The sequence below is a fragment of the Haemorhous mexicanus genome, chromosome 9 (assembly GCF_027477595.1).
Source record: "Haemorhous mexicanus isolate bHaeMex1 chromosome 9, bHaeMex1.pri, whole genome shotgun sequence".
Taxonomy (NCBI): domain Eukaryota; kingdom Metazoa; phylum Chordata; class Aves; order Passeriformes; family Fringillidae; genus Haemorhous; species Haemorhous mexicanus.
Genome location: NC_082349.1, coordinates 24,610,010 through 24,636,821, shown reverse-complemented (window position 1 = coordinate 24,636,821; position 26,812 = coordinate 24,610,010). Strand labels below are relative to the sequence as shown.

At 43.0% G+C, this 26,812-nt stretch overlaps 1 protein-coding gene across 3 annotated transcripts in view; it reads right to left on the bottom strand.

Annotated features, from left to right (window-relative positions):
- The window catches only part of HMCN1 (hemicentin 1), a 166,567-nt gene that overhangs the window by 128,446 nt on the left and 11,309 nt on the right, over window positions 1-26,812 (bottom strand). For all 3 annotated transcript variants that reach the window (XM_059854550.1, XM_059854552.1, XM_059854551.1), the window contains exons 2-4: window positions 6,672-6,742; window positions 2,718-2,876; window positions 2,057-2,179 (exon numbers count right to left, since the gene is read on the bottom strand). In XM_059854550.1, coding sequence (XP_059710533.1) covers window positions 2,057-2,179; window positions 2,718-2,876; window positions 6,672-6,742 — 353 coding nt within the window. The remainder of the gene's footprint in view (window positions 1-2,056; window positions 2,180-2,717; window positions 2,877-6,671; window positions 6,743-26,812) is intronic.

The window sequence follows — 26,812 nt, the reverse complement described above, 5'->3', positions numbered from 1 at the left end:
GTCTTGTTTGTTTGCATCCACCCACTGGTGGATGTGCCTCTTGGAACCAGTGCTGATCCAGAACTGAAACCACAAAGAAGGTTTTACTGGGGATAGCAGCAATTTGGTCAGCTCATTTTCACAGTCACTTGGCCCAGACACAGATTTATGTAAGGTCAACAATCACTAAAATTGCAGAGTCTTTTGGGTTTGGCTTTAACACAAATTGTTCAACAGTTATTGTGGAAGACTTCTGAAAGTTATTTAGGGTTTGCTTTTTTCCACCTTAGGCAATCTCTTACACTGTTTAAGCACCTCTTTCCAGTGGTTATAGGCCATATTTTTCCCTCTCTCTCAAAAAATGCTGCAAAAATATCACCTACTAATTTCACCCTCTGCTCTTGTGCAGAGGTGGTGAGGCTCTGCCACAGGGTACCCACAGAAGCTGTGGCTGTCCCTGGATCCCTGGAAGTATCCAAGGCCGGGAAGGATGGGGCTTGGAGCAGCCTGGGCTAGTTGAAGGTGTCCCTGCCCATGGCAGGGGGTAGAATAAGATGATCTTCAAGGTATCTTGCAACGCAGGACATCTTATGACTTTACAATTCTATGATTATTTCCTCAGAAGAAATGTTGAAATGAAGCTGGAAGGGGGTGAAAGCAGACACTGAAATCCCCTGCTTAAAACTTTTCCCAAAACTCCAAGATAGTCTAACCTTTCAGGCAGAAGCTGGTGTTCTTAGAAACAGGGAAGTGCCAAGTTCAGAAAGCAGCAGCAAGCAGCCAGGAAAGCAGCTCATGCCAGCTTCACTCCAGAACATGGTGCTGTCTAGCACCTACAAATGGCTTTATCTGCTCACTTCTACCTCTCAAAAGCAGAAGAAAACAAAACCTCAACAATCCAACCTAAGCTTTACCCTAAAACTACAGTCCTGGTAAAGAGCTTTCCCCACTGGCAGTATCAGAGGGTCGCAGAATTGGTTGGGTTCAAAGGGCCCTTAAAGACCATCTCATTCTATGATGATCCCTTCTGTATAAAGAGATTTCATGGAGTGTCAAAGAGAAGTTTTACCCTTTACAGATAATAGCAAACTGCAGGCCAGGAACAGACTGAACAGGTAATTTCTTTTCTTCCAAATTCTAACCTAATTTTTGGAGGATAAATCTGCTGGGAAGTTTCTCCTTTTGATCACCTTCACATCACTGCCAATAGCTTCTATCATTCCCAATGAGAACTTCTGTTTTTCTAGACAACAGCTGTAGAAAAATGCACTTTACCTCTAACATTTATCATTGTCAGAATTTTAGGACAGAAAGAAAAAAAGAACAAACCAGGGTAAATTTTTATTAAAAAACTTCAGCTAGTTATTGCCTACACTGGGAATTCAAAGGGGAATGTTTACATCATTTATAAACAATTCCAGCTCTCCAGATAAATACCATGTAATTTCACCTCTCTCCAAACTGTTTTCTCACGCACTTCTGAAGTTTCATTCCTGCCTGAGACTCACCGAAGTTCCCAAAGCAAATAGTCATTCATGGCTGTGGGTCAGGAACCACAGTTATCGGGAGGGCAGCAGAGGTGGCAAAATATTGCAGTGATAATTAAAAAGTTATTTCCAAGACTCTGAGCAGTGAGAGTTCACACTATCTAGCCTATGTGGGGAACATTTTTGCCCAGACTAAATAGCAGTCCTTTGCTTTTCACAAAATGCTCATTTAAAGCTAAATGTGTGCTATTGTTTTGAGCAGAAAAGCCACTACGCTACAGAGCCCAGAACTGCTCCTTTTTTAAAGGATCTTCTCCTGGAAGCCTTCTGGCACAGACAGAGGGAGGCTGGGGAGGTTCTAATACAATATGTCACTTCACACTTCCCTGTTGTCAACAAAAATCACAGACTTGCATCCTGATACAGAAGTTGGAGAAAGGAAGAAAAGGTGGAATAGACCCCACATAGTAAGACCAGAACACTTAGAAGTTGCCCTTCTGCTCGCTAACCCACCACCACGTCTCTTAAAGATTTACAGTGTAACTCTTGCCTCATTTTCTTTACCAATTGCAAAACTCAAGCAAAGTTACCTCATTAACTTGTTTTTTGTCCAAGTGAAAAATTTGACCAGAACTTGTTGAAGCAATTTCTTCATAGACCTTGTAACCAATATGATCCCTGTCATCACAGTCTCCAGTCAGCACAAACACCACCTGGATTCAAGAAAAAGCAGTGAATCATTGGACACATGGTGCATGGGTGAGGAAAACACTGCCATGGCAGAATTAAGGCAAGACAACGGAAGGATATGTCAGTCGAGATGGGTTTGTTCCTCTGCATGGACAGAGGCATTGCACTCAGTAATGATGGAAAAAGCAGTGCAGAAGAAAAGGAATCGACAAAAATCCCTTTAAAAATCAATCAGCCCTGTCATTGACATAACACCTCTTTTAGAACAACAAGAACAAAAAAAAAAAAACATGTAAGTGATAAGCTGCCAAAAAACACATATACTGGTAAAAGATTCAGTTGCATTATTTAATTCAGAATAATAAAAGAATATTCCACTAAGTTTCTCCTTACCCAGATCAGTTAACTCTATTAAAAAAAAAAATACTTAGAATGCAGTATTATGGTCCCTTCTGTAAAAAGATTTCACCAAGTTTCACACAGGAGAATTCTACCCTTAGTCATTGAGAAAACACAGCATTAAACACACAACCCAGCTGGGAATGCAAATCCCCTCAGTACCTGTGACTGTTTCTGTTGGATGAGTTGAAGCACTTCATGGGTCAGTCTGTAATCCTTGGATCGGGCATCAGTAAAGACATAGATGAAAGAGCCAGGCAGGGAAATTTCTAGAGCAATCTTTATTGCCCCAATGCTCATCTCTGGACAGTCTCCACCACCCTGTTCACGAGTAGAAATAAAACATAACTTTTTCTTTTAAGAAAAAAAACCATATCAAATAAGTTACTTTTTTTGGGACATTCAAGGCAGATACTTCCTCAGCCTCTAATCATTTATTCACCTTTTCTACCCTAAGGATTTTATTGTTTTTGCAGAGTGCTGTAACACACTCACAAGCAGCAACTGCAACAATTCCAAAGGGGAAATAAAAGAAGAGCCCTGATGTTGGCTGGTGTCACAGTCACTCCTACCCATGTCCTGCTCAGCTCCAGCTTTTGTGAAAGCCCCATTTCCCACACTCACATGCTCCCTTCCTGGCTGACAACTCCCCTCCCCTGGTAGCACAGAGCAGTCACAGAAGGTCAGGAGCACAGACAGATGGGAAATGGTCCCAGGCAGGCAGGGCTGAGCTCCAGGAGCACCTCTGGACACCACAGCAGCCAGAACCTGCCCTGGACTCCACCCTGGGAGAGGGAGCTCAGCAGAGGGCACAGGTGCTGTGCTCCCACAGCTCTGCACTGCAGCAGCTGCAGAGCTGGAGGTTTTTCAGACCATGTGTTCAATCAAAATGCTTCCAAGTATGACTTTATCTTTATAGGAAAGGATTCATTTTTCTCACTGAATTAAGAATTTGGGAAAAATACTGTTTAAATAAAAGTTAGCTTACATAAAAATTACCTTGGCATATTGAAGACAGAACTTTCCAAAGAGCTGATACAAACTGTAAAACTTGCCCTGTCATCTACAATAGATCTCTGCACATTCAGTATTAAATATAAAATTGATTTCTTTTATTTTTACAATCAACAATCAACATGCCTTCACACATACATATATATAAATCTACACATGCTGGGAAAGAAGAAGGCAAAAAGAGAGCAGTCCTCCATACTTAAGAATTTTGTTTGTCCTCAGTGAAATATTCATGCTGGGAACAAGTTTAATCTATCAGTATCCTTAATCCAATTTCAAAGTAAGAACATTAATAAGTTTCTCATCTATGCAAAAGAATAAGCATGCGGTCACTGTTTTGCTCTAAGTCATTTAAGAACCACTGTTCTTTTTCAAAGTCAGTTCTCCTAAATGTAGCCTTAGTTTTATGGGAAAAGCAAGTGGTAGACTCCAGACAGCCTGAAATTCAAGAGAGAACACTCCAAGAAGATTTTTGACACTTGTCAGAACTTTATCTTGGCAATGCCTATACAGTCCAATGGGACACATCAGTATATCCAAATTCTTTCAGCAGAAGACTCTTCCACATAAAGCTTTAATTTGTGGGCAAAGTCAAAAAAATAGCTAATTCATACAGACATCTATTTGGAACAGGAAAATTTCTATTCCCACTTCAAGTCTACTTGATTATCGTCTTATAATATTCTATCTGGCAGCATCTGTTTTCTACATAGAACACGAAAAGCACTACTGAGCTAAATGGTTGCTCTGAGAACAAGCATGGACTTTTTTATTCCTGTAATGTAGAATCATATTTTTAAAACTCAGCTGGTAGAACAACAAAACATCATCATCATGGAATGGTTTGGATTGGAAGGACCCTAAAGCCCATCCAGTTTCACCCCTGCCATGGGCAGGGACACCTTCCACTATCCCATCCAACCTTGGGACACTTGCAGGGATCCAGGGGCAGCCACAGCATCGCTGAGCACCCTGTGCCAGGGCCTCCCCCCCTTCACAGGCAGAATTACTTCCTAACATTTAACATTAGTATTGTCTTTACTTAAATTTTTAAAAAGTAGAAAATTTTCCATTCAGTACATTCAGTATGTCCTGCCTTTCTCTCCAAATTGAAATTAAATACAACTACCTCATGAAACTTTCTGGAAAATCTGAGGTGAGTGAAGCTCAGGAAGCTTCATTTTCGCTTCAGTTTGAAAAGGCCCACAGAAATTCACAAAAAATCTGCTTAACAAAAAAAACCAAAACCACACTACCAAAAAAAATTTACAAAACAACACTAACACTAAGGAGACATTGCTGCCCAAGTCCACGTTCTTATCATACTGTCTATAAGAATGATTCAAAGATAATTACAGATGAAATATAGGTGAACCCCCTAAGCTGATCCTGTATCCATGAAACACATCTTTTATCACACTGAATGTAAAATGAACAGGGCCAAATTTCTGCAGTGAAAGGTACACAGCCCAATTTTTAACTGATGTCAAATGTCAGCCAAAACACCTTCCAACTATTCTGTGACAGATGAATGGAAAACAAGAGCTGGGCTTACCCTGATGTTCAGGGAGGACAAGTTGAACATGTTTTGATATAGTATGTTTCATACACAAGATACCTTGAAATATTTATCTTCACCTTAATTTTAGCTTTGTTCATTAATGAGAATATTTGTTCCATGCCCTTTCTCAAAATGAACCCAGCTCAAAACTTCCTCTACCTCCACAACATTCACTCTTGCATCTTTTATCAGTGGTTTTGGAAAAATACTGGTAACAAACCTGTAGAAAGTGTTTATATTTTCTCCACTGCAATATGACCTATCAGTCCTGTTCTAAACATTTTCTGGTTTCTGTTTTGGCCCTTCACCAATACAGAGGATGAATACAAGTCAGTGACAGCCTTCATATAGCTGAATTAGAATATCTGAAAGTAATTATGAAATATGCAATCTACCAGCATTAAAAAATGAAATTTAAAATTAATTAGACAGAAACTTTTAAACAACTTGATTAGAAACTAAGAGTTTGAAATTCCCAAAAGCTTCTCCTAAATCATCCACCTTTTAGAAACAGCGGCAATTACTGTCCAGTACAACTACTGAGGAAACAAAACATGACAACTGGATGGAGTTTTAAAGCCTAAATTTCCCCATGAAGGAGAAAACTGCAATAGCTATTGTTTTCTCTGGATTTCAAACCTCCTGCCAACTTTTAAAGTAATCTTCTAGCAATCTGCTCTTACATGGATTATATCATGTGCCAGTTTCTGAGGGAGAGCCTGTCTGGCACTACTGATTCCAGCAAGGTTCACCACAGGTCAAAAGCATTTTCCTTGGTTAAAGACAGGACAACAGGAGCATATATTCTGTCAGTAAGGATAACTCAACTCCAGTACTTCCTCCTTTCTTTCTATCAGCTGAAGGAACAGCTGGAGCGATGTCAGGGCAGAGTCGGTTTGGATCTCAGGGAAAGGTTCTTCCCCAGAGGGTGCTGGGCACTGCCCAGGCTCCCCAGGGAATGGGCACAGCCCCAAGGCTGCCAGAGCTCCAGGAGGGTTTGGACAACACTCTCAGGGGTATCTGTGCAGGGGCAGTGGTTGGTCCTGTGAGTCCCTTCCCACTCAGGATATTCTGTGATTCTAAGAAGCCTTTGAATCATTAAGTGCCAAGTAATGCATGGCAGGGAGCAGCACCTATGGAAAACCTGATGGATCTTACAGACCTCTTGTTTGAATGGTGTTCATGGAATGTAATATCCATAATACAGTTAAAGTACATAAATGTGTCTGTGGACAAGTGGCAGGACTAATGAAAATGCCAACTAAATGTTAGCATTACATAACTATTCCTTCTTGGGTTATTGAACTGAGTCTCCACACAATGATGTAAACTAAGACAAAGGAATGAATTGTAACCCTAAATTAGGATGAGCAGGAAGTTGGCAGTTTGTGCAGGCAAAAGGATGTAGAGGATGTAGATCACTTACAGAGGTAAGTGATCTACATCCTCATGAATGCTTCCAGTAGGAATATCAGCACAAGAGGAAAGATGGCATGAGGAAACAGTCTTTGCTAGAACCACCTAGGAAACAAGCTACTCACCTGAACATAAAGTTCTCTAAGTTCATATTGAAATTTCTTGGGATCTGTGGTTATTGTCACTGGACCAATTTCTAGAATGAAATACAAAAAAACAGTTATCCAGAGACATATGGCAGTGAAAAAAATTGAAACTAAAAGCATTCAAAAAACGTAGAGAATGATATCCCCAGTACTGAAACCTGTGATTTCACATCTCGTAAGTTAAATATTCCAGTCTTACCAACCTCTATGTGCCTTAAACATTCATAGGCACACAAAGCCTTTCACCTTTGATTTTGATCAAAGATTTCATTGTTCTTAGAAATAGAAAGGGAACAAAAATTCCCAGAACAAATGTTGCAGGACCAAGAAATAATGTATTTTTCCATTAAGAGCCTCTTCAGACTGGAGAAAACAAGGCTTTGGGAAAACGTTATAGCAGCCTTCCAGGGCCTAAATGTGCTCAAGGAGAGCTGGAGAGGGACTTTGAACAATGGCCTGGAGGAACAGGACAAGGGGAAATGGCTTCAGACTTAGAAGATATTAGATATTGAGGAAGCAGCTCTTCCCTGTGAGGGTGGGGAGGCCCTGCCACAGAGTGCTCAGAGAGGCTGTGGCTGCCCCTGGATCCCTGGAAGTGTCCAAGACCAGGCTGGATGGGGCATGGAGTAACCTGGGATAGTGGAAGGTATCCCTGCCCACGGCAGAGGGTGAAACAAGATGAATTTAAGGTCTCTTCCAACCCAAACCATTCCACAACTATGTGATTATAGGTAAACATGAAGAGACCTCTTTGGACAGAACACACATACTTGGCTCTGCAATTTTACTCCTGTTTTAAAAAAAAAAAAAAAAAAAAAAAAGAAGAAGAAAAAAAATACATGTGCTACATCTCTTCCCTGAAAAAAAAAAAATCTACTCCTGGAAATATCCCAGTGTGAGCCCTATCCCCAATTCAGCACATCTAGCATGAGCTGTCAGAAAGAACCAAAGCAGAAACAAAACTTTATTCATGGCATTTGCCGTGTCTGGCTACTGAGGAAAGGCAGAACATCCAAGTGAAGTTGCCTGGGGTGTGTAACAGCAGCACACATGAGCATTTCCCAATCCCATGGAGCTGTCCCTCTGCCCCTCACACAGCTGCCTTCCTGACTGGTATCAAATGTGATTCTAGCCAGCTGGTTCCTGTGCCGTGATTTCCTGCCTGTTCACCTCAATCTGCCTTGGCACCAGTGCCCTCCATTCTTTGCCTGGCCCGGGTAGGCACTGCTGCCCTGGCCATGGGCACTCAACCAGCTCAGCAAGCGCAGTCAGGATGCTATGCCAAAAATCAATAAATAAACACACACACACACAAAAATGAAGAGATTTCTGGCAACTGAGTGCTCCAAAGCACTCAAAGAGATCAGCTGAGTCCCGACAGACCAAATGGGGCACAATTCTGCTGTCAGGGTAAAAGCCAAGCATGAAACTGCAACAGTGCCAATTTAATACAGCTGTAGCTTACAGGGAACTGCTGCTTCAGCAGACCTCACAACACTTTCCAAGCTCTGTAAAAGTTAATACGCACTTATCTTCCATATAATACAGACATTTTTCTTTTTTAAACAATCCAAAGTTTTATTTCACTGGAGTTACAACAACTGCCATCACTAAGGTCTACTCTAATCACACCAGTATCTGCTGGGCAAGCTCAATTTATGGATGTCTTCTGGTTTAATTTCTCTGAAAGTCACCTACGAGATCACACAAAACGTTTCCTAGAATATTAAACTGTCCTTGGGGATTTTTTGTATGGCTGTGAGTCATTTATCTGTGAATGCCATGTACTAAAATGCTGCACTACCATTAAAAGAGCCATTATAAGGACTCACTGTTCCTTCACATACCTCATCCGCTCCCGCTCCCCCTGGCACTATTCTCCTTTGGGTATCCTTTACAGCAAACACCTGCAATAAAGCTACCTCCAAATTGTTTTGCTTCCAATCTCCCCCTTGCTAAGCACTGTTCTAAAGCACATCACTGACTGGAGTTTATCCATACAGTAACCCCACTAGCTTCATTATTCCCATCCATTGAGGGATTCAGTGTTTCAGTCTAGAGCAGTAAATCCTTTGGAAAGGCTTTCTTACCCTATAAAATAAAGATCTGAAAGGCAAGAGTCCTTCAGATAGGCTAAAACAGCCCATCAGATCAGCTGGGCTGAGAACTTGGCCTTATTCTCTCATAGGCAGCACGGGCTGGCTCCGGCAGTGCCGATGCCAAGCAGAGCCTGGCCAGCTTCCTGTGCAGGATCAGGGCTCCAGCTGCCCTCTGCTGAGAGCTCAGCAAAGAGCTCAGCTCGGAAATGGCACCCAGGCCACAAGAGCCAGGCATGATCAGTCAGCATCGAGTGCTGTGGGCAGGACAGAGCAGAGAGCCCCACATGAGGCATGCAGGGCAGATGTCCTCACCTGATTCCACAGCCAAGGCCACGTCTGAATGGTGATGGTGCTCCTCCTCACCACCTGAACACTCACCAGCTCATCCCAAAAGACCCAGAAGCTGTCCTTCACATACTGCTGTGCCACCAGCTTATGTGACCTGCCTGCTGGAAAAGCTTTAATAGCCTTCACCAGCTTCAGTTTCTTTCATCCTCATTTGGTGACCTCCAAGTACAGCCCAAATAAGGCTTTTTCACACAGGTCTTCAAAGTGTCCGGAATATAAAAAATGAAAGGGCATTATGAGAAGCGATTTAAATTTACATAACAAGCATAGTTTAAACAGAATATTCACTCAGAAGCTACACCTGTAAACACACCAAGCAGAAGAAAATAAGCTTTTTAACTTCATTAGCTCTTTAGGTGAAGCTTGACACATGGAATACTCTAACAGAATACAGAATCACAGAATGGTTTGGGTTGGAAAGGACTTAAAGCCCATCCAGTCCCACCTTCTGCCATGGGCAGGGACACATTCTACTAGCCCAGCTTGCTCCAAGCTCTGTTCAATCTGGCCTTGGACACTTCCAGTGATGGGGAAGTGTGGTTTTCCATTCTTATGCTGCAATCTGAATCCATTTTTAGGGACTGATATGGGAATAATTGGAACTGGTTTGTTGTGGGGGTCTCTCCATTTCTCACTACTCCAAAACTTTCATGGTCACCCAGATGGAGCTGTGCAAAGGTAAAAAAGCTGATACAGCCCCAGAACAGTAGCACATCTTTCTGAGGCACCAACGCAATCCTCTGGCCTCACAAGTACAGTGTTAATGTCAGCTCTTCCAGACTTGGGAATCAACAGTCAGACTTGCACACACACAAACTGCTACCAGCCAAAAGGAAACATTTTAAAGGAATGGCTGCACATCCCTGAGCAAAGCTTGGACTCTCGAAACTGAAATCACAAAAGTCAACATAGCCACTGTGGCATCTAAACTTATACCTAAGCAATTAAACTATGACAACACGCAACTGAGTAACACAGAAATCAAGGATTTTGATGCTTCATTTCTGGGGAAAGTCTTGTAAAAACCATCTCATTGGGAAATGAGAAAAGCTCACAGCAACCTGGCAAACTGGCCATTCCAAAAGGCCCTGCTGTTTTTCCATGGCTTTCTGCCACACCTCAAATGGCCAGATGTTTTATGGACAAGCTGAGCAGCAAGCATGTTGGGAAAACCACAGATCTCCCCATGACACACAATCACACATAATTACCACTGACGGTGATTGCAAATTTGGCACTCCCCTAGTCCTGACCACAGAACACATCTGCACCAAATGTCTGCTTTGGACAGCTGGGTGCTTTAGGAGATCTAGCAAAGGAATATGGAAGTCCTTTGCCTACCTCTCATCAACTCAGAACACTGGATTTGTTTATTCCAGAAGGAATAAGAAAGCTCTAAGTGACACATGGTAGCTGAAGGAATTTTGGCAGAGATGCTAAACCTTATGGAGTGCTCTCACCCACAGAATTCCTTCTTCTAATTCACAGCAAGGATGTTTTCCTGATGCAAAGCCATATCCAGAATTAAGACTAACTAAATAAATAAAGCAAAGATATGCCCCCCAAAAGCCTCCACACCTTTGAATACTTGCAAACAAGTATAAATTTCAAAACTATGACACTACAAAGGAAAAAGTAAAATAGAAAAAACCAAAACCCCAAAGCATACCAAAGAATAGCAACAAATCTCTGATATTCCAATAACAACATTATTATATGTAATAGTACAAAAATAATTACACTGTTCCATTATATAACTACATTAATTCTATACTAATAAAAAATAATATTATAGTTAGCATATTTATTTTTTGCTATAGTTATTCTATATTTTATAAGTTATCTCTTCATAACACAGTAGGCACAGAAAAAACCTATGTGACAATTATCTTCCACATTCTTTTTTATTTTTGAGTGGACTCACAAGTCTAGCACTGGGCAATTCTGACAGTTTTTGAGATCAGAGAATTAATATGGGTTTCACATACCCACATATATAAATCCTCACCTGCCCACTGATAAATGTGTGTATATATGTGTGTGTATGAGTACACATATATCACATAATTTTCACCACAAATGAAGCAATGCTCAAGGATTTGGAGTAATCAGATTAGACAGCTGAAATGCCTAAAACCAAGATCCCCTGCCAAAAGAAGCTGGTGTACAATTATTCCCTAAGAGCCATTTACTAAGGGTGCTGAGCACCAAGGTTTATCTGATTTAATGTTCTTCTCTGAGAAAGAAGAGAACTGTATCCAATCCATTGCAAAGCTCTGCTTATAATGCCTCTGAAGACCTTTAGAGGCAGCCACTGCCAAGAATTCAGAGAATATGAACAATGGTAGAGCTGCTCCAGCCAGGCTCCAGCCAGCTGTCCATCCTGAGGGCACAGAAGCAGAAACCTGCAATTTTCCATCAGCAAATTGAGTCCTGCAGGCTCTTCCCTCTAGAGATCCCTCATGAGCTGCCACTGGAAGTGCTTCACAGGGCTCTCCTTCCCCTTAAAGAGTCATCACACAGGTGAAACTACATAGCAGAAAACCACTTGTCACTGACATCTCAAATAATATTGAGTAGTTTTGTTCCTCACACAGCTGATGAGTACAAGCACACAGGATCAGAAGCTGTTTCATAGCATTCTGTTTTAATGCACCAAAAAATGCTGCTCCATTTGAACTGATTGCAAATTTCTGTTGTAGACTACCAAACCAAGATGCTGACTCCACCACAGAGTAAAGAAAGACCAAACTTAAAGCCTTGTGCTTTGTGCTCTGAAGTGAAGGACACCCTCAACTCCCATTCAGATGATGGGAGCTGTGCGGATAGAAACCTTGATGAATTTTTCCAGGAGCATAAGGCAGCACTGGAGATGCTGCCTACAGTCATGAGCCCTCCATGGCTAACACACATCCCACTAGAAAGACCATCCCAATGGATTCAGGGAGCACTAAGTAAGCCAAGATGCTTAGCACTAGAACCTGTAATAGGGTATTTAAAGTTTCCTCCTAAATGATATTTCCTCATGACTCAGCTGCTTTCAGATTCTAATCTTGCTATAAGGAATTTTTTGAAGAGCCCAGAAACTGCAGTGAGCAACTTTTACCAGATTCTTAACCAGAGAGAAATGAGCCAAACCAGTCCAGCAAGTTCACGTTTCCTTAACACACTCACTTTTTTATTTCTTAAATCATTTTTCAGCTTCATGACTTATGACTATTAAGTGTAACAGGAGACAGGAAGGAGTCAGACTGCTCACAGTTTTTCACCCAGTTTTTCATAAGTTGGTTGTTCACAGACAAACCAGATAGATTATCCTGGGAACTGCAGAGCCCTGCTAAGCAGTCCAACCCAGCACCACTGGAGATGACAAAATTCCATCCTCATGGATGGCAAGGGCCATCATCCTCAGGCATCAAACTCTTCACCTCAGGACAGTGGCCAGGGCCTGGATGAAACTCAATGACCAAATATCTAACACAAGCTTTACTAGCAATGTGCCTTAGCAAGTGCCACGTTTGTGATGTTATTTCCCATTGTTTTAATAGTTATGAGCTCACAACTTTTTTTTTTTTTAAGAAAAATAACAATGACCAAAAAAAAAGCATAATACATGCTTCATTTCTTGGAAAAGAAAGCTCACTTGGAGACCCAGAGTGGATAAAATCTATTATTCTCATCTTTTGTCTATTGCAACAAGCACTAACTTTAGCTTACGAGCCTGAAGTGCAGTTGTCTAGAAGTTATTAACAAATGCAGTAAGAAACAATAAAAATCAGGAACAGATTTGCCCAGCACACTGTTAACTCCACCTTCTGAGAACTACAGCCACAAACCATAGGATGTGGAGAGTAACCTCCTCTACCCAGAGATGGTTAAAATAAATCCAGATTTGCTACAAGGCTCTCTTAAATGGGTGATGCACTAAATAGTCTTGGAACTTCTCAAATCCTTTGCATGTGCATGAGTGGCACATCACATTAACCAAGGAATCCTAATTAAAAAAATTACTTCCTTAGGCTGGAAATGAGAAAAGGATAGCTTCAATGCAATAGAAACACAGGTTGTTTATTTTTCTTAGGAAGTAATCCATCCGAACATCTCCTCTAGCTCCCCTGCAAGGCCAGAAGTTTTTGTCTATTGCTCGTGCACAACTATGGGCAAAGAGACCAGAAAAACTTGTGTTCACGTGGTTCAGATTTAAAGTATTGACTTTAGTGGCTAATAAATGTCCCAGAAAAAAAAAGGACACAAAGCAAGGTTTTTTCCTTTCTGGAGACAAGCAAACATACTGAATGATGAAATCTGGAGCAGCCCCACCTCCCTCCTCCCTGCCTCAGCCTTTTGCACATCCAGGACGTCCATTCCCAGTGGGCTCACAGTGCCGTGTCTGAGGTGGCTCTGCTGCCTCTGGCCAGCCCTCCGTGGATGGCTGCCCAACTCCCAACACAGCCACGGCTGGCAATTTGGCTGACAGGCCCTGAGAGAGGCCAAGGGCTGAGCGAGCCACGGAGATTATGGGAAGCTCTTACAACTAGGTGGTCCCTGACATCCAAGCCTTGAGATTGAGTTCTATTCCAGCACTGTGTCCAGGACTGCAGCCTGTGCTCTCCCGCATGTCCTGCATGCCCAGAGCTTTGGGGTTTGTGCTTGCCTGTCCAGCACAGCCACTACTGCAGGCATTCATGGGGCTGCTTCACTTTTCCAACAAAAGGCACAAGCAGACACAAGGGGAAAAAGCTTTGAGCAATTTGCTTTACTCAGCCTACAGTAAAGGACAAACAGCTGATAAGGACTGCAGACACAGCTTCCTTACTGTCCAGCCTGGGAGCAGGGCTGGATCCCAGGGCTGGCCCACGCTCCCCACTCCCACTGAACATCTGAGAAGGTCATCAGCTCACTTTCTGTTTGTGTTTATTTCCCCTTGTTAACAACAGGCTGAACCGAGAAAACTCAGTTCATAATGCTCTTTAAATTCTTTCTCCAGACTGAACTCCAGTTCAGTCCAGGTCTATTTCTGTCTCATCTCTGGGTCTGTGTATTTTGGCACTGCTCCTTCTACACTTGTAACGGCACTGGATAAAGAACGTGCACTGAGGAATCGGGCAGGAACAAATGCAACTACCCATTTCACAGTGCTGCTTTGTGATTAATTACCTTTCCATGCTGAAGTCAAATTAAGAAGGATTTAAAACACAACTTTTAATTCACAATTTATACTTAATATTGCATGAACTTATTTACTGTGACATCTAGCATGATTGATTTTGAGCCGCTGTCGGCTAGGAATATCGGAGCTCCACCGTCGGGAGCCTCCTGGCACTGCAGGGTACCACAGCCTCATCCATAAAGCTCCTTCTCCTTCTTCATGGAACTCAGGCTCCCATCATGTCCCCAAATGTACCCTCACCATAAGAGGGGTCCAGCGGCTGACTGGCAAAAAAAGTGACAGCTTCTTTTATTTGCAGGATAAATTCAATTACAATGGCTAATGAAAAGCTTTTTCTGCTTGGAAGATTATATTCCCAGATTACTTCTTTTAAAGAGATTTGGAAGATCCTTGGAGAGAGCTACCTTACTTAAGCCAAGTCAGCTTTTTGATCTTGAGACATGAGCAAACTGAAAAGCAACTGGCTCTTTCCTGCTGAAACTGCAGCTGCATTGCTTTCCCAAAGGATAAGGAACTATTAATGCAAGTAGGAACCCACAGCTACAGAAAAGCAGACCCTGTAAGCAAATAAAGTCACCATCAGCAACCCGAGCATCCTGGGAGCAGGACAACCCAGTCCTGCTCAGTCTGGGATGAGGGGAAGCACATCCCCATCATGTAGCGCAAACCAAAGTCCCAAGTCAGGAATGGTACTTAACAAGGTTAATTACCCCACAGTTATTAATAAAGCAGCAGTCAGTGTTTTCTTCAAGAAGCCATTCTCCTAACAAGCTTTTTGGAGACCATGGCACTAATCCATCAGTTCTTAAAAGTGCCAAAAGATCATGGGAACACAAGGACCTCCCAGAGTATGTTCCCATATTAACCCTATCTTGCTCTTTAACAAGCTTATGTTGGGGTTTGCTTTCACATGGTAAAAGTTCATTTTATTTTAAATCAACATAGAATCATAGGCTTAGGTAGGAAGGGATCTTAAAGTCATCTAGTTCCATCCATTGGGCAGGGACAATACAGTATCCCAGGTTGCTCCAAGCCCTGTCCAATCTGGCCTTGGACACTCCGAGGGATGGGGCAGCTACAGCTTCTCTGGACACCCTTGTGCCAGAGCCTCCCCACCCTCACAGGGAACGATTCCTTCCTAACATTGAATCAATGCTGCCCTTTGGCAGTGGGAAGCCATTCCCCCTTGTCCGGTCCCTCCATCCCTTGTAAAAAGTCTCTCTCCATCTTTCCTGTAGGCTCCCCTCAGGCACTGGAAGGCCTCAGTGAGGTCACCACAGAGCTTCTCATCTCCAGGCTGACCAATCCCTATGCTCTCAGCCTTCCCCATAGGAGAGGGACTCCATCCCCCCGATCCCCTTGGTGGCTCTCCATCTGACCATGGATGCAGTATGGTCTATTAGGTTTAAATGGGTCTCGGGAGGTTTCTTTGGCTGGAGGGAGTTACATGGCCTGGGACAAAAACACCACTGTTGGATATGAAGCTCAAACACAGTGTGGTAAGTTTTAGGCATTTTTCTCTAAAAGAAACATAAGAAAGTAAAGACTGAGCTGAATTCCTTCAGATGCCAGACACAATCCTTGAAACACTAATTAAACTTTGCTCAGCAAAGTATCAGCAAACCACATAATTACTCAATTAGCCCTAAACAAAGGGAAAAGATAGACACTTAACACAGACCTACCTACTTGAATAATTCAAGCACTACTACATAGGGTCCCCTCAGTTTTCAAACCAAGCTACCTGTCTCTCAATAGAACACAAGGAAGAAAGCAAAAAGTTCAATTTTGAAAATTCTAGGAGAATAAAACCAAGGTTCTAGGAGATGACCTATGTCTGCCTGCACACACATACACACATGAACATCATTCAGATACTCAGAAAGGCTTTTAGATATATCCAGCTGCCATCCTTTGAGAATGCAGATTTCCAAACAAAACAAAAATCACGTAATCTGATGCCAGCTGCTGGGAGAAGGAAGTGTCACATTCAGTACAAAATTGAGATATTCTGCATGAGGTTACTCTGTACCTAAAATATTCTTTTTTTCCTTTTTACTACTAGAAACGCATCTGCCTTCTTTCCAAGTAACTGACAGAGTTTTTATTGATTTTAGTCAGAACAGACCCCAGCTCCCATCCAAGTATTCCACTATAAAGTGAATTGCTAAAGGACTACCAGTGTAAAACCATTAGAAACCTCAACCCTGTCCTTTCAGGCATTAGTACTGTAAATTCAAATTATGTATAATGTGTAAATTCAAACAATCCCCCAATCCATGTCTAATGTACTGTATCATTCCAGATAAGTCTCCACTTCACAGAACTAATCCATGTGCAGCTGACAGAACACAGAATGTTACAGCAGATAACACGGTGTACACCAGTTATTCACTCTGACAATATCCAGTTGGGAATATTATCCCTAGGGCTCTAACAAGGGTCCAATGATGCCTCAAACACTACTGTGAATAAAGAGGCATCAATTAGTTGAAATTAAAACACCCATTTAAGGATGTTCAAAGAAGGGCTGTTACTGGTGTTCCAGGTTAATATGAACTTTCTGGTCTTTTTAAAAATCTATTACCAACTTAAACAGTGAAGACTCTAAATAATTCATTTTCTATTTCTACCTATCAGACATAATTCTTACTCCTGCTAAGGCTCTGTTTGAGAAGTTGGATCAGATTATTTTTTCAAGGTGCCTTCTAACCTGGGCTGTTGCAGGACTCTATTGTACAAGAAAGCAGTGGGAAAAAGAAGCAGAAAATAAGACTGCAAAATAGCTTATCTGACAGAGCCAACCCAGGAAAAAGAGGATACTGAAACACTTTCATTCTATTTTTAAAAATATGTGGTTTGGATTGAAAGGCTGATTTAAAAAGAAAGATATAGCAAGTTTTTCATGGCCAGATGAGCTCTCAAAAGCTTCATTACAGCACTGTTTACTTTGGTAACTGGCGAGTCAGCTGGAAGCAGCTCTCTCCCATCCCTTCACTTTTGCCTGTATCATTTGTAATTGTGTCATTTTCTAAATGGCACCAAGAAAAACATTTTTAAGCAGAAACCATTCAAGTAAGGGATAAACTTCTTGCGGAAGTCTAGAGAATCAAGGCTGAGAAACTGGAACGCTCACCACAACCCAGGGGAAGGGGAAAGGAGTCGGGCCAGGCTGAGCAGTGTCTCCACACTGCCAGAATAGCTCAGTGGTGACAGTGGTCTCATGTGTCTCCTTGCTCTCCATGGGCCACAGCAGTCAGAATGCCTTGCCTCTGGTTCTTCCCAGCTCTGAGTCTGGCCCAGCAGTGCACACAGGGCTCCCTGGCAGCTCTCCTCCCTGAGACAGGCTGCAACCCCTGGAGCTGGGCTGCTGGGAGCCATCTACACAGAGACACAGAGGCTCTTCTCCCCCCTCTGCATCACTGCACTCATTTCATGGTTTTAATCTGCCAGGATTAAAAACCAGAACCTCTCCCCACAGCAGTCACACAACCCCTGACAATGACTATTTGGTAAATGAATCCTGTTGCACAGAAGTCTCACACTCAGTGCTGCTGAGGGTCTGGCTGCAAGACACACATCTTTAGTTGTCACTTTGGAAAGGGAATCTGCACATTCACTGACTTATGTAAACTGCATGGTATGTAAACAATCCCCCAATCCATGTCTAAGCATCATTTCTGCCCACAGTCATTAGTCATATAATATTGACATCTCAGTCAGAGAGCAAAACATCTTATAATAGAGAATCATGGAAACATTTAGGATGGAAAAGCCCTCTAAGATCATCGAGTCAAGCCATTGATCCAGCACTGCCAAGGCCACCACCAGCCATGTCCACAAGTGACACATCTACACAGCTTTTAAATCCCTCCAAGGATGGTGACACTTCCCTGGGCAACCTGTTCCAATGCTTGTCAACCCTTTGAGGCAAGAAATTTTCTTAATATCAATTTAAAGCTCCCCTGAAGCAACTTGAAGCTGTTTCCTCCTGCCTTATATAACAATATAGCTTTAAATGTCAACTGAGAAAAGACCAGAAAGAAGCCCAAAGCAAGAAGAGCCATGCACTTCTTCAGGAAGAATTTCAGGTTGCTTCTCTAGCTCTGAAAGAGCAGCTCTGAGGGTTCATCACCAGCAGCTCAGCCAAGAACTCAGAGCATGTCACTGTCTCAGTGTGACCTGGATCCATGCAGGACACAGAACCGTAAAAGCTCATCAGGTCCTTTCTTCATCATCCTTCAGAAGAGGAAAACTTCTCAAGGGTATGAGAAGTTTTCAAAGGAGACAAGCTGCCCTAGCAAGCTGTAGGACTTGCCCTGAGAGGCTGTGGCTGCCCCATTCCTGGAAGCATCCAAGGCCAGGCTGTGCCCCTTGCATGGAACAGATGGGGACGGGGGACACTTGTCCCTGGGGGAACTCAGCATGATAACCCCTCACCTCTAATCAAGTTGTGAGAAGGACTCCACCAATGGATGATGGAGCAGGGTCAACTGGAAGACTTTGGGAGGGGCTAAGTACATATAAGAAAAATATTTAAATATGTATGACCATTCATAAATATTCATGTTGCTAATGCAATTCCCAGGTGTCTAAAAGGTGGAGCCGCCATTTTGTGAATGAGCCCCTGGCATCGAGCCACACTCCCAGTGCTGTTCCTTTTGCTTTGTGTATTTTTATTAGTTCTCAATAAAACTTTTCATAACTCATCCCCACTCAGGGTCTGAGTCATTTAGAACAAGCTCCCTCACAACCATGCTGCCTTTTGCCAGCTCCTCTACACAAGCAAGAACTCCGCGCAGCTCTTTACAGCAGGATCCACGAGAGCTTAACTGGGGAGCTGCTAATCCGGGCAGCTTTGCCCAGCCTTGTCTGCCCAGCAGCAGAATCCCAGCTGTGCAGATCTCTATCACCTCCCCACATGGGCCCAGTGCCCCTGCACTGACCCACAGACACAGCACAGCCCACGGGAGCACTGGGACACCTCACTAGCAGAAAGTTGTTTCAGGGCTTTGGAAGAGTTAAAAAAAAAAGGCATCAGAATATTTCTGCTCTTGATGCAGGTTTCAGTGCTCAGGAAGTTTTTAGGAAGCTGTGGAAGAGAGGACGAGAGGGAAAAATTAAATATTATCTGTGGGTTGTAAAATTCCACGGAGTTTTACTGGTGTAAAAATGCAAGCATGCTCCAAACTAACTCAAAAAGCAGATGTGAACAGAGAGGGAGGAGGGAAAGAGGATGAGAACATTAACTTTTTTGCCCTAATCAGCTCAACAGGAATACATTAGGCAAAACCTTGTTTTCTGTTCACTCATCTTGTAAAATTTATTTGAAACAATGCCACTATCTATGTTTAGATAGAAATTATTTTAGACTACTCATTTGTCTTGAACCTTGTATTTCCCAGTTTTACTCTCCATCTGGCCTAGCCCAAACAGACTGGAATGTACTCAGCTGACTTCTGGAAAAGCATGGCACTCTCACAGGGCAATGAAATAATCAATTGTTAAATAATTACCAAATTTACTCTAAAAGAATGATTACAGTTTAAAAACGGAAGCATTTACCATGATGATTGTTTTCACTAAACTAGTTCAGCCTGTTTATACAACACAGAGCACAAAGATATCTTCTCTGGGGAATTTGGATCTGTGACCATAAAGCCATCAAGCTCCAAAAATCAATGTTACCACCTGACTTGCACTGTTTGTGTAGGTCAATCTAAAGCATATTTTCTCAGGGTCAGCATTGTGTGTGGAAGAAAACCCACTCTCCAAACTGGCAGGTCCTTTCAAATACAGTCTGACAGCTCACACTGGATATTTGAAGTGTTTGAGGGGAGTTGACTCCCCTCATGAGTCAACACAAGTGAAGGATGAGTGCTAATTCCTGAGCTGCTGCAGCAAGTATAGTCACTGAGGATGCCCCCAGTGAATGGCATGGAATCATGGAATGGCTTGGGTTTGGAAGAGACCTTTAAGCTCATCTCATCCCACCCCTTGCCATGGGCAGGGACACCTTCCACTAGCCCCTCTAGCCTGGCCTTGGACACTTCCAGGGAGCCAGGGGCAACCACAGCTTCTCTGGGCACCCTGTGCTAGGACCTCCTCACCTTCACATGGAGTAACTTCTCCCCAGTATACCACCTAACCCTGCCTTCTGGCAGTGGGAAGCCATTCCCCTTCCTGTCCCTTCAGGCGCTTGTCCCAAGTCCCTCTCCAGTTCTCTTGGAACCCCCTTTAGGCACTGGAAAGGGCTCTCAGGTCTCCCCAAAAAACTTTCTTCTCTAGGTGAACTCCCACAGCTCTCCCAGCCTGTCTTCAATCCTTTCCTTAGAAAGGAAAGGAGACCCCTTAGAGACTGGTACTGTCTTTGCCCTGCTGTGCTGCTCAGTGCTTGAGCTGCAAACTCTCTCTGGCCCCTCCGTCCAGTGTCTTAAAGACATTCACAGACCAACATGGAATTCCTGCATACATTGAGAGTGAAGGCAGTTTTCCTGAACAAGAAGGCCAAGGAACAAAGATGGCAAGGGCATCACTAATTCTTTAAACAACAGTCTGTTGAGCAGGCTCAAGGCACCATTTTTTTGTACCAACTGCCCACTGAAATGGTCACAGTGAAGACTGCCATTCCATGGAATTCAGAAGCTATTCAGGTACAGACATGGATAGTCATCCAGTCTCTCTTGAAGATCCTGTTCAGGTGTCTGCAGTACAAAATAGTATCCAAATGATTACAGCAGGATGGCTCAGGTTTAAATCATCACTTCTGCCAAACATCCCCTTTGCTGCCAGAGGGAAATTTTTAGGCCTCACTCAGGACAACACTTAAGGATATGTGAAAAGGGTATCAAAATCGACAGAATATATATAAAAACATTCCAAAGTATTTTGCTTAACTTTGTGCCTGAGGTCTCCAAACTAAATGAGGTGGCGTTTCCCATCTCCTATCCCTTCATTATCCCTAGAGCTGGGGCTGGATATCCTGGGCAGGATTATTTATCATCACATGAATGTAGCAATACTATACCAGCATAAGCCCAACTGTAAAAATGTTAAGACAAATGTTATGGATTAATTCTGGAATGATTATGAGGCCCGAGACCCCAGTGTCCAGCTAAACTACATAAACACAGATAAAACTGTCCGAAGTGCAAACCTGAATAATAAACCCTATTTAACTAACAGAATAGCCTAGATGAAATTCCAGCTGTTCTTCACACATGATAAATTAAAATACTCCGTAAGAAAGTTCAGTGTACACTTCTACAAAGGAAATATCAACAAAACCAGGAAAAATTTAATTCATTTCATTCTCCGAAGTCACATCTCACATATACTGAGCCCTTCCAAACATGTTATGTTGCTAATTAGCAGTAATGCCTTAAGGTACTCTTTTTTCCTTTTTTCTGATCTTTGGAGTTAAAAACTGCTTTAAAGCATCACTGAGGCACATAATTCTTACTGAACGATAATGTTGGGGAGCACCCTGTAATTTAAAACACTGCACTTCTAATGGACAAAATTGAGTCAAGTAGGAAAAGCAGGATGGATCCAGATCCCAGCCTGAGCACAATCAGACTTCAAACAGGGCTGAAAAAATGAAAACCAGCTGAGCTAATAAAAACCAGACCCTGCTCAAACAATCTTTCATCAAGTAAACTTCACCTATGTTGTTACTCTTGGAATTTGGTAAAGTAGGAGGAGCCAGCAAGGTCTGAAGACAAGATGAGAAAGAATATTTGGGAAGGATGTAATATTTAGCAAAATAAGATGGCAGACAACCAAAGCCAGACTCTGAGCTGAGTTGTACTGGTGTAAATCCAAACTAGCATCACTGACTGTAATGGAATTGCTCTGGATTTACTCCATGTTAACTGAGATCAAAACCTGATCAGAGACAGAATATCAAACTGGGGGAAAAAAGGCTTTTATATTTACACAATGGGACATTTCATTGCAAGTAACTAAGCAAGTGTTTAATGCTTAACATTAAATAACACAAGGTGAGATGGACTTGAGTTATCCCATAAATACCCACAGCCAAAATTCTCTACAGAATGAAAAGTTTTATGTACTTCAAATCTACCTCTAAGCAAGATTTATACAAATTAATGAGTAAATTCAAAATATGCTTCACTTATTCAGGGCTTTTCTTATTTGCTTGTTTAGTAAAAAGGACAGTTTGAAATGAATCAAGACTCATCCCCACAAAGCAGGAATGCAACAGCATCTCTTCAGTTGCCTCCCTTGTGTCCTTTCCAGAAAGGAATACAAACTCTTACCATCTGCTAAGCTGCAGCTCCAGCTCCAGACCATACCATATACCTCTAGATTGGGGAGTATTTCTGTACCTTCCCTCTAAACAAAGTCCCAGCCACAGGTACACACCGTATCAGTGGCTCTGACAAACCACCAAGGCATTAAAAGTTTTGCTTGATGTGGTAAAATTGCCAATTCTTCAAAAATGCTATTTAGCCAATAGTTATTATTTTCACCTCCCTATACCATGGCTCATTTGGGTAACAGAATGACATTCAAATCTACTTTGGAAAGTAGAGAAAGGCCCAACATTTTACAGCAATGACATGATCCCCACTTTTCACACCCTAAGCATAAGCCACAGCAGAATATTGAGAACAAAGCTTGACACACAAAGCAGCCTCATTTTTCCCCCACTGTCAGCATTCACAGACACTGTCCAGATTCTCCCTCATACACAGATCCCATGAAACTCAATCCTTCCAGTACACTAGCACTAGGGATGCTCCTTCCCTCCCTGCTGCAGTTCTGCCAGCTAAGCCCACTGCCAGTCCTGCTGGCCAGAACCACCACAACACAAGCCATCACCTCCTCTGCTCATGAGCCCCAGGGCAGCTCATGCACTCCAATCAAGCTCCCAAACTAAAGAGCTTCTTCAGCCTCTGCTAACCTGGACCGTTTGGGAATGAATCTGGGATTGCCAAGCAGCACTCATGGCTGGGGATCAGAAAAAGCCAAGACCTTAAAGAAGAGGGAAGCAGGAAGCCGTGCACAACAATAATTATTTTGCCCACTACAGTTACAACTTTAGGAAAGTGTAACTTAACAGAGTCAGCACAATTTCAGAAAACAAAATATCAGGGTCAGTTGGTCCAATTTTGACCCAGAACAAAATCTACAAAAGTACTCACTCCCATGGCCAACATGTGAAGTGGGAATGAGATGTGTCCTAGCTACCAGCCTCATTGAGGATGAGGTAAACACCCCCTGGCAGGTCGAGAGAGGAGATTCTTCCCTTCGACTCTGCTCTGGTGAGACTCCACCCTCAGCACAAGAAAGACATGGAGACATGGCCCTGCTGGACAGAGTCCAGAGGAGGCCATGGAGGTGTTCCTGAGGCTGGAGTGCCTCTGCTCTGGCACCAGCCTGGGAGAGCTGGGGGTGATCACCTGGAGAAGAGAAGGCTCCAGGGAGACATCACAGCCCTTTCGAGTGCCTAAAGGGGCCAGGAGAGCTGGAGACAGACTTGGGACAAGGGCTTGGAGTGACAGAAGAATGGATTGCTTTGAGCAATCTGAACTAGTGCAGGATGTCCCTGCTCACAGCAGGGAGATGGAACTAGATGGTCTTTGAAGTCCCTTCTAACCCAACCCGTTCGATGATTCCGTGTTCTCCTGCACAAACTTTTTTGTGGATAACACAGCACCTCTTTCAGAGCAAGAATATATTCTCTTTAGCACCAGCACACTTCACCACCAGGATCCAGTGTGTATATGCAAAAGATACTCCAGACTGCCAAGAAATCTTCAGATATGGAGGGGAGTGCTGAGAAGGGACACTAAACCTCTGAGGGAAAAGGGTCAGTGGAAATTTTGAGGAAGTGATGGGCTGAATACAGAGACAAAGAAGATAAAAAGATGAGGAGTCAGACACACTAAGAAAGAAATGAAAAGAAAGAATAAACATTTCATGGAGAAAAAAGTGATTTGTGGTTTTGTGGTTAACACAGAGAACTGTGACTCAGGGGTAGGTCACATGAATTTCCTGTGATTTGATTCAGCTTATGTAAAATTTAAAAACGGAAAGACATGACCAAAACAAAACAAACAAAAAACCCAAGACTCAAAAACCAAAAAAACTCAAACCAGCAAAACAAAGCCAACCACACAGATATCTGAAATATCCTAAGACACTGAGATGCAGGGGTTTAAGTGGTATGCTGTTAAATCAGGAGTAAACAATCCTGGCCGAGCACTACTGCCTAAGCACCGGACATCAGCAAACCTTATTTCAACAAGGGCATCAGCAGGGACATCACCCTGGGTTCTTGTTGTGTTTCTGATACTCAGAAACTGGTACATGACAGCAATTAGTGTGCACAGGGATGCTAAAGATCTCTAATTAAAAATCACACCACTATTGTATTGGTGTAAATAACAACAAATGAGAAGAGATCTGCCCAAAGATGGGCAGAATCACAGGTTCTCTGCCTGGGTGCTCCAGCTATTGCTCTTTTACCTGAATTGTGAGCTTGTCCCAACATTTCCCCTATTCGCAGCCTAAAAACCCAGCTCTGACACAGTAGCTTGGAGTCACAATCTCATGAAGACCTTAATAAACAGAAATACAAATTAATATGGGGGCATAAAAGAAATTACAGTACTATTAGCTGTCCTAAGACAGAGCCCATCATTTTTCCTGCACAGTTTTCCTCTTCTTCTGTTCCTCACTAAGTTCCAACAGCAAAAGCATACTACTCAAGTGAACTAAGACCTCACTAACTAAACAAAAAGCTCCATCCTTTGGAAAACAGACTCGGACATACCATTGCAGAACTTAAGAGAACTCAGGAAATGTTTCAGAGATATTCAGCATCCCCAGAGACACTTCACTCCAGCTCATGAAAATACACTCGTGTCCAAGGCATGAAAATTACAATGGCTTCCTGCTGACCACCCCAGCCCCCGGGCTAGGAATCTAATTTAAACAAGCTGGCAGGAGTCCAGCAGTAACCTACAGTCACAGCTCAGAGCTGCTATCCTGAGCAAACAGCCCAGACATTTAGCAGGGACTACAGCAACACAAGACATTCCTTCATTTTCATTCCATGCTGCAAACCCGCCCCCACTCGCTCCATTTCAGCAGCATTTTTCCAGGCTGAGAACTGGGGTACTGTTCTGCTTTGGTTACCTCACATTGCTGAGCAAGCTTTGCTGGTTGTAATTTATCCTGTAAAGTTGATATTTGGCTCCACTGTACATCAGGATACATGAAATTGGCTTTTAATGCTGCATAATATTCATTCATTGTACCTATATCACACACTTACTGGCCTATTCCCAAGAGCAAATGATAAGGAAGCCACTATTCCAGCAAGAATGGATGAGCCTGCTAACAGGGACACATCACTGCGAGTAAATTCAACCCTTTCTGGTTGTTTGCAATGTTTGCTGCATGCTGGCTCACTGTCTGGGAATATGTCATTTCCAAAAATGCATCTATCTTACCAGTAATGCCTTGTAGACTGAAATCTAGGCTAGGAATGTTTTAGGAGAAGGGCTACAAGTTGGCAAAGCGGTCAGAGTGAAGAGGAGTACCCAGGGTGACAAAGCAAATCAAGATGGAGGAGCACAGGGACACAGAACATTAGGTTAACATTGCTGCATGAACACACACAGCCTGTTTACATCGGCAGCACACTGCACCAGGTGCATCCCAGCCCCCGACTGGGAATTGTCCCATGGAACTATCAGCCTTGGAGCTGCCAGTGTCACTCCTTTAGCTGACACAGACGGGGTCTCCGAACACCCAAGGTTCAAACCCTGCCAGTAATCTGTGGAGGGGGCAGAGGAGGTGCACAAACTCCTGAGTAGCCCCATGATCAGTCACGCACTGAGGTCCTTGGCAGAGCAGGCTGGCAGGAGCCCTCAGGGTGTGCTGGGCTGCCCAGCCAGGGGCCTTATTCAGCTGCTGATGGGAGCCAGGGAATCACCATGTGGGAATAACCTATTCCAAGAGCCCTCAGTATCTATGCGGTAGGATGAAAACCTAGGTGTGAAACAAACCTCAGGGACTATTATGTGGACAGTCAGCCCAGTGCAGAATGTTAGAAAGCAGAAAACCTGTCAATTAACTTCCTATGTTCTAAATTCAGGGCTCTGGCTGAACTAACCTTTGCTTCCCCTACAGTGGGAAGCAAACGAGTGAAAGAAATGAGATCTCATTGGAGATGAGTACTGAAAAATTCACAGGGGATTAATTGCTCCTTAAGGTACCAGTTTCATTTTGTGATTTATAGAAAGAGCCTCTGGGTCACCAGCCCCTCAGCTGAGAGTCTCAGTGAAGAGCCTGAAGTGAAATGGGATTAATTCTGTCCTCAGTGTCGTGGCTTCATGTATCTTGACATAACATGATCCCAACCAAGTGCTTCAGAAACATGAAGTCATTGTGCTTATCCTCTGGCAAAACCAGTTACCAAAGAGTAAGTTGCTCTTGTTCCTCAAACAGCAACAAAAGAAGGTTAA